This window comes from Cyprinus carpio, chromosome B7, assembly GCF_018340385.1.
Source record: "Cyprinus carpio isolate SPL01 chromosome B7, ASM1834038v1, whole genome shotgun sequence".
Taxonomy (NCBI): Eukaryota; Metazoa; Chordata; class Actinopteri; order Cypriniformes; family Cyprinidae; genus Cyprinus; species Cyprinus carpio.
This window is the reverse complement of record NC_056603.1, coordinates 28,099,215-28,112,196: the sequence shown is the minus strand read 5'-3', so window position 1 is coordinate 28,112,196 and position 12,982 is coordinate 28,099,215. Positions and strand designations below refer to the sequence as shown.

At 37.8% G+C, this 12,982-nt stretch overlaps 1 protein-coding gene across 1 annotated transcript in view; it reads left to right on the top strand.

Annotated features, from left to right (window-relative positions):
• LOC109067632 (paired amphipathic helix protein Sin3a-like) overlaps nucleotides 1–12,982 on the top strand; it is a 38,135-nt gene that overhangs the window by 17,428 nt on the left and 7,725 nt on the right. Inside the window, exons 9-19 of the mRNA XM_042728169.1 lie at nucleotides 60–146; nucleotides 271–389; nucleotides 552–762; nucleotides 2,329–2,445; nucleotides 2,550–2,788; nucleotides 3,371–3,554; nucleotides 3,649–4,216; nucleotides 5,008–5,177; nucleotides 5,273–5,446; nucleotides 9,025–9,117; nucleotides 12,123–12,217. Coding sequence (XP_042584103.1) covers nucleotides 60–146; nucleotides 271–389; nucleotides 552–762; nucleotides 2,329–2,445; nucleotides 2,550–2,788; nucleotides 3,371–3,554; nucleotides 3,649–4,216; nucleotides 5,008–5,177; nucleotides 5,273–5,446; nucleotides 9,025–9,117; nucleotides 12,123–12,217 — 2,057 coding nt within the window. The remainder of the gene's footprint in view (nucleotides 1–59; nucleotides 147–270; nucleotides 390–551; nucleotides 763–2,328; nucleotides 2,446–2,549; nucleotides 2,789–3,370; nucleotides 3,555–3,648; nucleotides 4,217–5,007; nucleotides 5,178–5,272; nucleotides 5,447–9,024; nucleotides 9,118–12,122; nucleotides 12,218–12,982) is intronic.

The window sequence follows — 12,982 nt, the reverse complement described above, 5'->3', positions numbered from 1 at the left end:
AATTGCCTTTTTTTTTATTATCAACCAGCATTATTCATCCTCTTTTAACTCTTCAACAGAAAAAGCAAAAATTTATAGGAAAAGACCATTCGATGGCAGAAGCCAGTAAACTTGGAATTGGTGCTGAATCTCTCTTTTTTGAAAAGGTGATTGCTCTTAATATAGCCTTGCAGTAATGCAATGGAATAGAAAAATAACCGCCTTAAGTTGGTACAGTAAATATATCAAGGATTAAAGTTATGTGGTTTATAAACTGTGTTCTCCTCTCAGGTGCGGAAAGCTCTGCGGAGTTCAGAGGCTTACGACAATTTCTTACGCTGTTTGGTCATCTTCAATCAAGAAGTGATCTCACGGGCTGAACTTGTGCAGCTAGTCTTACCATTTTTGGGGTGAGCGGAATTTATTTTAATTTCATATTGACATACTTTTAGTCTGATTTAAAGGCTTTTATGTAGCCATCATTTCATTTCATTAATTATAAATCAGAAATCAATAAAACTATTAGTTACATTGGTTCTGACATTTTTGCTATTGCTTTTTCTGATTATAAGGAAATTCCCTGAGCTTTTTACATGGTTCAAGAACTTCCTCGGCTACAGAGAGTGTGCCCATATTGAGAGCTTTCCCAAAGAGCGAGCCACTGAAGGCATTGCAATGGAAATTGATTATGCCTCCTGCAAAAGATTGGGCTCCAGTTACAGAGCACTTCCCAAGAGCTTCCAGCAGCCTCGATGTACAGGCAGGACTCCACTGTGCAAAGAGGTGAGTTCACCATCCTTTCACACCTAGTACAACTTTAATTTATTTATTTTGCAGACTTAACACTCAAGCTAAAGATTTTGTAGCTGGTTTTGGTTGATGGTATATGTTGGGGTACCCATTTGCTTAGGGTTTGATTATTTCAGCTGATTTAAATTTTTTGAATTTTCAGATTATTTGTTTATGCTGTAGAGAGTTTTGTTTCTCTTTTTCATTTTTAGTCTTATTAAAAAAATGATTTAACGCTCATTTGGCACTGATATTAACTCTGTTACAAGAATGCACCATGCTACAGCAGATTAATGCAATGCAATTAATGCATACCGATATTAGGGAGTTAAAAAAATTTATCGATTTATTGGACGATATTCTTTGTGTATATTATAGTACAGTACCAGTTAAAAGTTTGGACATTTCCCATTCGTGTCCAAACATTTCACTGGTACTATATATAGAATACAGTATATACATACACAGAATATATATACATAAACACATTTTTTGCAATGATCTCTCAAGTGATCAAACACTTATAGTGATGTGACAAAGATATGTAATGGAGGCAGGGCATTTAACAATTTAACAATAAACTTTATTATCAAAATGAGTCTGATATCAGTTCACTGAACAGTAAAGGTGAAGTTTATTCAACTTTATTTCAATTTAATTCCATTTAACTTTATTCTGCTGAAGTTTATTTCACTTCGGAACATTCATTCACGGATTTGCACTACTGTCTTCAAACAGAGATGAAACTTACTAGAGAAGTGTGAAGTGTGACATAATATACCTCTGTAAATAAATACAATTTAAATTCACCTCTCACGCACTTTAATGCCCTTTAAATGTAACATGTACGTTCCCTTGGAATTGGAATCATGGTGGAATATCATATGAAGTCCACTTTGCAGGGGATTTACAGGTCGAATAAGACAACGCTTGAATGCTGCTGCCTGAACAAGAAACCTCCTTACTGACGTGTAAGTGTTGACTGGTGTCACTATCTTGCAAACGTGGTGGCGGATCTCCACCAAATTCTGGGGATCCCTTCAGCTCAAGGAGCCCTCTCGAACGCCGCCCTCTGCGTGTCGGTAGCCCCCCAGGATCGCTAGATCGGTTAGATGGGGCTATCGATGTAGGGATGGTCTCATTCGAAAGGGGGCCTCTAGACGTACACTCGATTCAGCGTTCTAGAGGGTTCCTCGAGCTGAAGGGATCCCCCTGAATTGGTTGAGGATCCACCACGCCGTTATGGAGATATGGCTGTTCAAAGTTTCAGTGGTTTTCCATAAAGACTTAAGCTTTAAAGAGTTTAATCCAGATCACCATTAGCAAACAATGGAGCACACTCTGCTGGACAAACTAAATAATTACACAATTACAAGCATTTTATCTGCATTATATGTTCTGTAAAAAATTTTTTAAATAAATAAAATTATATTGGCGGCATATTCGCAGATACCGATATATATCAGCGACAGGCTCATATCAGCCGATAAAATCGGCAAACCGATATGTCGGTCAGGCTCTAGTTGTGACAGCCCTATGGTAATGTTGAATAATTTTCAGGTGTTGAATGATACGTGGGTGTCATTTCCATCCTGGTCTGAGGACTCAACCTTTGTCAGCTCCAAGAAGACCCAGTATGAAGAGCATATATATAGATGTGAAGATGAGCGCTTTGAGGTAAGCAAAAAAGCGATAACACATGTTTATATTATTTTAGTTTACCAAAGCTTCTTTGTCTTCAGTGTAATAGAGTATTAAGTTCAGTGTCATATGTCGTGCAGCTTGATGTGGTTCTGGAGACAAACCTCGCTACCATCCGTGTTCTGGAGGCTGTTCAAAAGAGGCTCTCGCGAATGTCAGCTGAAGAACAGGCCAAGTTCCGGCTGGACAACACCATCGGAGGCTCCTCTGAGGTCATCCATCGTAAAGCTATTCAGAGGATATATGGTGATAAAGCTCCAGACATCATAGATGGGCTTAAGACGAACCCTGCTGTCTCTGTACCTATTGTACTCAAAAGGTCAGCATAAATGTTATTGTCTGAAGGTGACTCCTTCCTAGCAAATTCATAAAACTATAAAAATGTCATGCACTGTGGTGAGAAAAGGCTATTTCTTTGAAAGAGAACATATTAGCTAGTTTTTAAAACTTTTTTTTTTTATTCTTTGTAGTACAATTTAAATAGCATAGTACATGATTATGGAAATTATTCAAAGGCATATAGGGCTGCACAGTTTTTCAAATTAAAATCAAAATTGTGATTTGGCCTAATGCCAGTAACTTTTACTATTCCTGTTGGCAGCAGAATTTGGCCAAAACAAGTTTTCACACCTTGTTAAACACTGAATTTGTAATTTCTATGTGATTTTTATGTCTTCTGTTATTTAATCACTGATATCTAGCCGATGTTAAATTTCAAACAAAAAAAACAAGTGCAGGCCTTGTACCCAAGTAATTTACCATATTATTGCTATTTAATAGCATCATTGTGTTTTCTAATCATCTCAAATACTTTTTTTTTTCAGATAGAGAGAGCTCTGTCTTAAACAGTTCTTTTCATTTCAGGTTTTCTTCACAGAATTCATTATGTTTGTCTTCTTAGGCTGAAAACTAAAGAAGAAGAGTGGCGAGAGGCTCAGCGTGGCTTCAATAAGATCTGGAGGGAACAGAATGAGAAGTATTACCTGAAGTCTTTAGATCACCAAGGTATTAACTTCAAACAGAACGACACAAAGGTGTTTCGCTCCAAGATGCTTCTCAATGAAATCGAGACTCTTTATGATGAGGTATGAAACGTTCCAAATGCACATTTTGAATCCAAAAATGCTAAATATTTTAAATGTTGTGCTGTTGCACATAATGGCTTTTTCATCCACTTAGCGGCAAGAGCAGGCTTCAGAAGACAATGCGGCCCCTCCCTCAGGCCCTCACATCACCATCATGTATGAGGACAGCCAGATCCTGGAAGACACGGCTGCTCTCATCATCCACCACGTCAAGAGGCAGTCCGGCATCCACAAAGACGACAAGTACAAAATCAAACAGATCATATATCATTTCATCCCCGACATGCTGTTTGCCCGACGCGGTGAGCTTTCTGATGTGGAGGAGGAGGAAGAAGAGGAGACCGAACCAGATGAAGACGGGACTAAAAAGCACAATGGGACGACGTCAACAAAGTCTAAGCTCCTCTTCAGCCATACAGCAGCTACCCAGCAGAAGCTGAGTAACTGTGACGATGCCTACAACCTCTTCTATGTCAACAATAACTGGTACATCTTTCTGCGGCTGCATCAGATCCTGTGCTCCCGACTGCTACGGATCTACGCCCAGGCGGAAAAACAGATAGAGGAAGATGCCAGAGAGAGAGAGTGGGAAAGAAACATGTTGGGACTGAAAAGAGAGAAGAACGACAGCCCGGCCATCCAGCTGCGTTTGAAAGAACCCAGTAAGTTTAAGATTTCACTCAGGTTTTAAGCAGGTAGTCATTGTGTCAGCACGGTTCACACCAAAGATGAGAATTGAGTGTGAGACGTCCTAAATTTGTGAAGACAAGTGGATGTTTTATCACCAGTCGCGCTCAAGGGTCTTAACACATGTTAGAGCTAATGATATTTCTCTCAGATTTAGCTGCAACCCTCAGAATGCTGTCACCATGTGAACTACTTCAGCAACTCATGGATTAAGGTGCTGTTTACACTAGTGTGTTTTCGTTTTAAAACGGGGTTTTAGAATGAAAACGATCCTCATCTACACTGGCGTTTCAGAAATGATCTCTGTCTACACTACATAACTGAAAACATGTCACATGACCATTCATGCAGGTACAACCATAGAAATGAATAGGTAGATTACCTATTGTTTCGATGGTGGACGCATCTACGTGCTTGGAGAAGTTGAATGGGGTTTCTACCCATACATATCTATGGGTACAACAGTGAGCATGATGTTATTGAGTACACGGTCGTCAAGGATACGCAGAGCGCATGTGGGCAGCCACGCCAACACAGCCCTGGAGTTTTCAAACTAAAACAGGGTCTGTAGCATTTTCAGAAGTCTCTGTTTTCGGGGGTCGAAAACGTGGGAGTAGTGTAAACGATAGGCGTAACTGTAGTAAAAGTTATGCGTTTTAAAACGAAAACGCACTAGTGTAAACGGGGCTTAAGGCTGTTATTTGTTTATTTATAATGCTGTTTTTGGAGATTGATGAATTAAAAATACCCTGCTTTTTTTTTGCAGTGGACATCGATGTTGAAGACTACTACTCTGCCTTCTTAGAGATGGTGCGAAACCTCTTGGATGGCAACATGGAGACATCTCAATACGAGGACCAGCTGAGGGAAATGTTTACCATCCATGCCTACATTGCCTTCACCATGGACAAACTCATCCAGAGTATAGTGAGACAGGTAGAGTTTTTTTGTTTTAAGTAGTTTTTAGCAAGTGTTTTCAGTGTTTTCAAATCTCATCTTACGGTTTGCTTTTTCATTTTTCTTTCCCTCAGCTCCAGCATATAGTAAGCGATGAGATCTGTGTACAGGTGACTGATCTTTACCTTAGCGAGTTTGCCAACAAAGCCACCGGTGGGTCCCTGTCCACCCAAGCTTCTAGAGGAATTGCCGAATCATCCTACCAGCGTAAAGCTGAGCAGCTGATGTCTGACGAGAACTGTTTTAAGGTACGACTATCTCTTTGAATTTACCAAGACGCACATCTGAATTTGAACATGCATTGCGACCATTAACAAAGAATGTTCTATAGAGTATGAATTAAGGATGGGAATCACTAGAGGCCTCACGATACGATATTATCACGATACGTGTCATGATACAATATTATTGCGATTTTAAATAAATTGCAATATTCTGTGATGTATTGTAATTATTACCTTTTTCCAATTTTAAATTATGTCCCCAAAGGAAAACTTTGGCGACATCTGTTTTAATTGAAAAGAACATTTCTCATTTTTTTTTTCAATTAAATTTTATTGCTGCGACGTTCTCTGATCAGTAGTAAATCGGCCAGAGGGCGCTCTTGCGCTGAAACTCCAAATATCCCCCGAAGAAGAAATCCAGGAAATGCCTATCGCTGCAACTGAATAAACAAAGGATTTAACTGCTTTCATTATTCAGTGTGACTAATAAACACACGACTATGACAATATATGGTTTATCTGAGTTCTCCTTATTATATTTTTTATTATAATAAAGTATATAATAATGCAATGCTAATTGACATGGCCTTTATCACTGCTTAGAATACTATGAAATATGTTGCATGCCTTATTCTGTATAAGAAGCCACATCTAAGAGATCTAGAGATTTACTACTAATCACAGAACCGGCTTTACTGACAAGATACGCATGACAGTCGCATTCGATTAATCGTGCAGCCCTAGTGCAGACCCTTCAGCAATTGGGGCATTTGAAAATATATTACTGTTAAATTTAAAATAAATAAAACAAAGTCTTACATCCGATTTAAACATGGACAGGGCTTTCCTGATAACTTTACGCGATGCCGCCATCTTTATTTTACTAACGTACTGCATGCAGAAGCTGACCTCACCAGAAAAAACTCAACATCACCATCTAGTGGGCTGTAAAGAAATTTATTTTATTATTCTACCAAATAGTATAATAAAAGATTGATACTTGGTGTCCGTGTATCGATACAGTATTGCCACGGAAAATATTGTGATACTATTCTGTATCGATTTTTCCCCCAACCCATGAATGAATATTGAGAGTATGAAATTTGGACATCTCTGCCATGTAACTGTCATGTGACATACCAGCATCGCTTCATTGCCATTCATAATCCTCTCTCGTGGCCTCATAGGACAGTAGAGTTTCCATTAGATTCACACTCAAAATTTCGCTGCAAGTAAAAGGTCATCTGGGCATTTTACACCTACTTTTTTTCAAATACCCTGAATTTGGACATACTTCTATTTTGTCTTACTGTTTTTTGCATACTATATAGTGGGGAATAGGGGTGTAACGGTACAAGTATTCGTACTGAACCGTTTCGGTACGGGTCTTTCGGTTCGGTACATATGTGTACCGAACTAATACAGTTTTTTTTGTTGTTTTTTTTTTTTTTCTCAGGAAATTCAAATAATAAATGGCGTTTTGACAGTCTTCGATGTGGCATGACAGATCGCTGTATAAACGCCTTCTTGAATGGTTCAGAAATGTGCTGGTATAATCCCAACACAAGCACTGACTAGAGGGGCCGCGATCAGCTCCGGTTCCCTTGTCTGAGCCGTGACGCCCCGCTGATTTGTGTGGAGCGCGAGTGAACGCAATCATAATGCTGCGTTCACCCCAAACGCGGTAGACGCGAATTTGACGCTCTTCCCGTTTGGTGTGAACGCAGCATTAAAGGGATACTCCAGCCCAAATTAAAAAAAATTTGTCATTAATCACTTACCCCCATTTCGTTCCAAACCCGTAAAAGCTCCGTTCGTCTTCAGAACACAATTTAAGATATTTTGGATGAAAACCTGGAGGCTTGAGACTGTCCCATAGACTGCCAAGTAAATAACAGTGTCAAGGTCCATAAAAGGTATGAAAGTCATTGTCGGAATACTCCATCTGCCATCAGACGTGCAATCTGGGTTATATGAAGCAACGGGAACACTTTTTGTAAGCAAAGAAAACAAAAATAACGATTTATTCAATAATTCCTTTGTCAACAGTCTCCTCTTTGTCTCTCCATTTCACCTTATGCTGTGTGTGCTCTTCTGTGTCATCCGCGCCACAAGGATGCGCTGTTTCTATGTGTATTTAGTGTCGATTTGAAATAAAACAGTGCATCCTTATGGCTTTATGTTTGGGTTAAGTTGTTAGGCCTAATTGTAATCTTATAATGTAAAAGTGCTCCCTATAGTTTTAAGCATAAGCTGAGGTAGATTTGCATCACCAAGAAAATTGAAACTATAACTGAATGTATTTCAAGAAAGAGCAACTTGTTCAGTAAACCATTAAAAAAAAAAAAAAATAGTTTTTCCCCTTGCTGTACCGAAATCATACCGAACCGTGACGTTAAAACCGAGGTACGTACCGAACTGTCATATTTGTGTACCGTTACACCCCTAGTGGGGAGGTATTCGATTTCAGATCCTTCAACTGTGTACTTCCGTGTATATCTTTGCCTTACAGACATTAAAAATATATATAGAGAGAGTGAAATGTCTACTTTAAAATTAACCAATTCAAATGTAAAACAAATTCTTAGATTATTTAATAATCCATGTGAAACAAACATACAGGCACATCCACTACTTTGGAGATGACGAGAAAGCACTTGTTTATCAGTGAATTATTAAAATGTTTTAAAGGCTTTGTAGGCAATTACAGGATCATTATAATGATTTAAATGGTTTATTAATAAACATGTGTTTAGTCAACTAATGCTTAAAATGAACGACTACTAGTCGACCAGAAAAATCCTTAGTCGAGAGCAGCCTTAGTTATTTTTAGTCCAGTGATCCTGCTGTAGTATTTCTTCTGTCTGTATAACAAATGAGTGGGTGGGGCTTAATAGGCATTGATGAAGTAGTAGGCGTTGATCTGTCTGTGCAGATAGTCTTGTGCTGATGTTTTCATCTCTATTATGTAATAAAAACCTGGAAGCAGAAAACAAGTAATTTTGGCAGCTTGGATTCAGTATACTTGTGTATACGTGTTCAGTTGTATGCTCATGCCAAGTGTTCACATCAAAACTAAAGTTTGCTTTTGGACTTAAATTTTTATGCTGTCACTTTTAAGAAAAGCAAAAAGGATTAGAGTGCTTCTTCTGTACTACAGTTGCGTTCACGGTTACAAAGTTGAAGTCACAGTAAAGGATGGTTGTATAGGAAATGCTGATAAGACTTTTCTGTTGGTTTTTCAAGCAAACCAATTGACCATCCATCAAGCTATCGGTCAAAGTGGCTTAATCGGCCAAAATCACTGCTTTTTGTTTTAATGAGCACATTTTTCAGTGTCACAGTGTTATCTGCTGCCTGTTTTTACCACCTTCTCTTTATTTAACCACTTTGTTTAACCACAGTTTCATCTGTATAGATAGATACGTATCTATAGTGTCTTTTTTTCCTCTCAACATTTTAGTTTAAAATCTGTGAATTTATAGAAACTGAATTTAGTATTATAGTTAGTAAAATACAGTCTACAGATAGTTTTAGAGTATGGGTCTGCTACCCATGCATATTTAAACAGGACTTTTTCTTTTTTTTTTTTTTTTTTGCAGTTATTGTTCCAGAAGTCTAAAGGGACTGTGCAGCTGGCCGTGGAGCTGTTGGACACAGAGGAGGAGAACTCAGATGGACCTGTGGATACTGAGGTACATGCCAGAGACTTGGCTAAAGATTTTTGAGTGTTAACCTATTAATCCAACCTGCACTGCTGGTGAAGTGTTGCGGCAACATCCTTAGCCAAGTTTACTTTGCAGCTTGTTCAGTCCAAGAACCCACTCGCAGTGTCAGAATGTTGTGTCACAGTGAAAGCTGTTCATCTACACATAGACCAACAATTACAAAAAAATAGCGCAGTGAAATGCAAGAACGCATCCTGTTTTAAAAAAGCTGAGACTATTGGTGGTGGAACAGTAGTGTGATTGTCTTCAGTTTAACTTGATAAACTAAGTATGTTATTTTAAAGCTCACAATTTGAAAACTGATTTAAAATCTTGATGTTAGTGCTAATTCTACTATTTTTGTGGGGGTGGCATTATTGGAGCGCTATTCCATTGCACAACTTTCTGTGCTGTGCAATAGGCCTTCTGCTGACTCGTTTCTTGAAGGCTGAGATCCATCCTTCAGAGGGACAGATTTTGTCATTCTGCTGCATCGCTGTATCCAACAACATCTGCTACATCTGTGCCACCTGCTACTGCAAGACTTGTTGAGGGAAATGACGAAAACGGTGTCGTTTCCTGTAGCACCTCAGAAGAGAGGTGACAATGCTCATGAATCAGATATTAAGCCACCAGATGTTTCTGATTTGTAAGAACAGCTGGGAACACACTAATGTCTAAATGGCCCCAAATATCAGAAAGAAATGATGTGCCACGGCAAGACTTTGCATTGAGCCAAGTCTGCTCAACAGACTATTGTAGGTCTCTTCTAGCACAAATCATGTCCTGCACAAAATTCCTGCCTGGTTTTGATATGGTCTGTATATCAGTATTCTGAAGATGGACTCCATGAGGAATGTAGGGATGCCTGCAAGACGACTTCTTGCTTTACAGATCATTGCTGTTGAGAGCTGTACTTCAACCAGCATCTGAAAAAAAAAACATTTGTCCTGACAGACTCTTTGTGCTTGGGATTTTGGAGGGAACATCTCTTTGAGCACAGTCCATTTTGAGTTATTACTCTGTTATAGCCCTTGTGGATGAAAAATTGTTGGACACTGACTACATGCTTTTTGTTGACGACACCAGTTCCTCACTCTTCAGGGACTTCCTTCATAAATTGATTTGGGCTTGTGGCACTGTTTGGGACGCAGGATAAGTGTGTCCCGAACAGCTGAACATATTGCCAAAGAACACTCCCTGTGGCAATATCCACTGGATCAGAAACAACAAGGTGCTGTTTGATGAATGGAGGAATATGTGGGAAATACTGATCCTTCCATAAAACCTACAGAGATGGTGACAGATAGTGGACCCTTATGGACTGGATGCTGTGAAGTTCTACATGAAATCAGACAGTGGTGACTGCCAAGGCGAATCAGACCCATACAGTATTCTAGGGTACAGTGGTTGTAGGTCTTGCAGAAAGACGTTGTCAAAGTACATCCGCTTCTGCATCAGCTCCCACAGTTCCTCAGGACTTTTCTATATTCTGAAGCCCATCAGTAGCACAACTGGAAGGCAAAGGTCCAGCCTCAGCCACCAGAAAAATAAAAAATAAAAAAACAATTGTGTGTTTGATGTTGCAGTATGCTCTCAACCGAAGTAATATTTGATTTATCTGTGCACGTTGAAAAAAAAAAAAAGTTTGGCTTGATTGTAAAAATTATATTGTAAAAAAAAAAAAAGCAATTGAAATTGTCTTTTGTTAAACCAATTTTTAGTTTCTGCAATTTATATTGCTTTTTCAAATATTTAGAGTTATTAAAATAATTCTAAACACCTATATTGGCCTATTTTCACTTTCACTTAATTTTTGTTTAATACCATCACAATAATCATAATCATTTCTCATCATCATTATTATAGAATTATTTGTTTAATTGATTAAGGTCATTTATTTATTATTGATTTTGCATCAATTGTATTATTGTTTTTTTTTGTTTGTTTTTTTTGGTACATATCTTGGTTTTGACCTCACGGTTCGGTAGGTTTTCGGTACAGCAGGGAAATTTTTATTATTTTATTTTATTTTTATTTTTTAAACAGTGGTTTACTTTAGAAATTGCTATTTCTTTAAATAAACTCAATTATAATTACAATTTTCTTAAGAAAAATAAAAATCTAGCTCTGCATATGCCCTAAACTATAGGGGAGCCCTTTTACATTACTATAAGGTTACAGTTAACAACAGAGCCCAAATTAAATTTAATTACTATTTATTTTTAAATATAATAATCAACACTCAACTCTCAAACATGTAAACTGATCATAATGTGGTTTTTAAATTAACTTGTAAATTATAAAATGTCTATTTGTTGTTGAAATATATTCATTTACACAGTGGCTGTCATAACTTGTTTCACAACAGATTTAATTAATTAGGCTATTTAATTTGTCTTTAAGACATCACTATAGTGATGTTATAACAGGTAAAGTAAAATAAATATAATGAGTATATAGTTTAATATTTAGCGAAATGCTCTTCTCTAGACTTCTTTTCTCTAGTGAACTAATGAGCGGTGGACACTGATAACTAGCCTGAGGTAAATTAAATGCTTTGTGGCATTTTGTTTACAAGCCGTTTTTTTTTTTTTTGTTTGTTTTTTAAGGTCTTTCCGCAGCTGAAACACTGATTGAGCGATTACATGAGGCCTAAGAAGTTCATTCATGTTTATTTTGCAGAACTATTATTTAAGTCTGTTCTTTTATTCTGCTCATTGTACATTTGACTGTCAGTTTTGGTCTTGTGCTCCAAAAAGAGACAATTTTTCAAGAGGTAAAATACATGGACAGAGCTTTTGCATTATATATGAGATTAATATAAAAAAAAAAAATCTTTCTAAAACAACACATAAAACTGCCATGCAGTTCATATCATGAAGGTTATATTCATGTATTCAGCGATATTCAGTAGTTCCAAACAGTAATGCTGTTAACAGTGACTGTTAATTCTGTAAAAGTAACCTTGAATTTCTGCCTGTGTGTTTCAGCGCTGGCCCGACTATGTGGAGCGATATCTGAACACCAGCTCGGCCTCTCCAGAGCTGCGAGAGCACCTCTCCCAGAAGCCTGTGTTTCTACCCAGGTGAGGCTCAGCCAACTACACCCATCTTTAGAGCCGTGAGTCCTTTAAACTTCCAATGAAGCATCAGCTCAAGACAGGAACATCCCAGGAATGCTTTCGGTAGTCTTTGGAAATGTCTGGGAGTCACACTGTACAAGTGCTGCCTGTTTGTCATCACCTGTTTTTTTTTTTTGTTTTTTCTCTACCCAAACACACAAGCTTGCTTGCATTTGCACTTTATTGAGCATTTATTTCATGAAAACTCATTGTTAGGCTGTTTATCTTTGCTCAGATGTGGCCACAGTACAGGCATATTGGTTATTTTATGCTTATTTATAAATTGTAAGTATGGTGTGTTTGTGGGGAATGTGTGCAGAGGTGTTATCTAAAATTATGTGCACCATTTTTTCGCGGTTGAGACACGTTTAATGAGGTGAAAATTTCATTTCGTTTTTAATAATTGTTTTTCATCTGAGAATATGGAAGATGTTTTTATATACCTGCTTTTAACAGGGTTCGGTTCAGTCACCATGTTCTTTGGAAGAGCCACTTTCTAAAGAGGCTGAAGACTGTGCATTTAGATAAGATGAGCCTGTTCTCAAAAAAAAAAAAAAAAAAAAAAAAAGCAGGGTGCTTTGTTCAGATCTGTACTTTCTTTTGAATAGATTTTCATACTCTTTTTAAAGTAGCCCACTTTTGGGTTTCAGAAAACTTCTTTGCTTTCCCACATAAAGTGTGATGTGGTCTGTTTGTGTAAATCTGTATGTGACTTGACTTCATGATTGT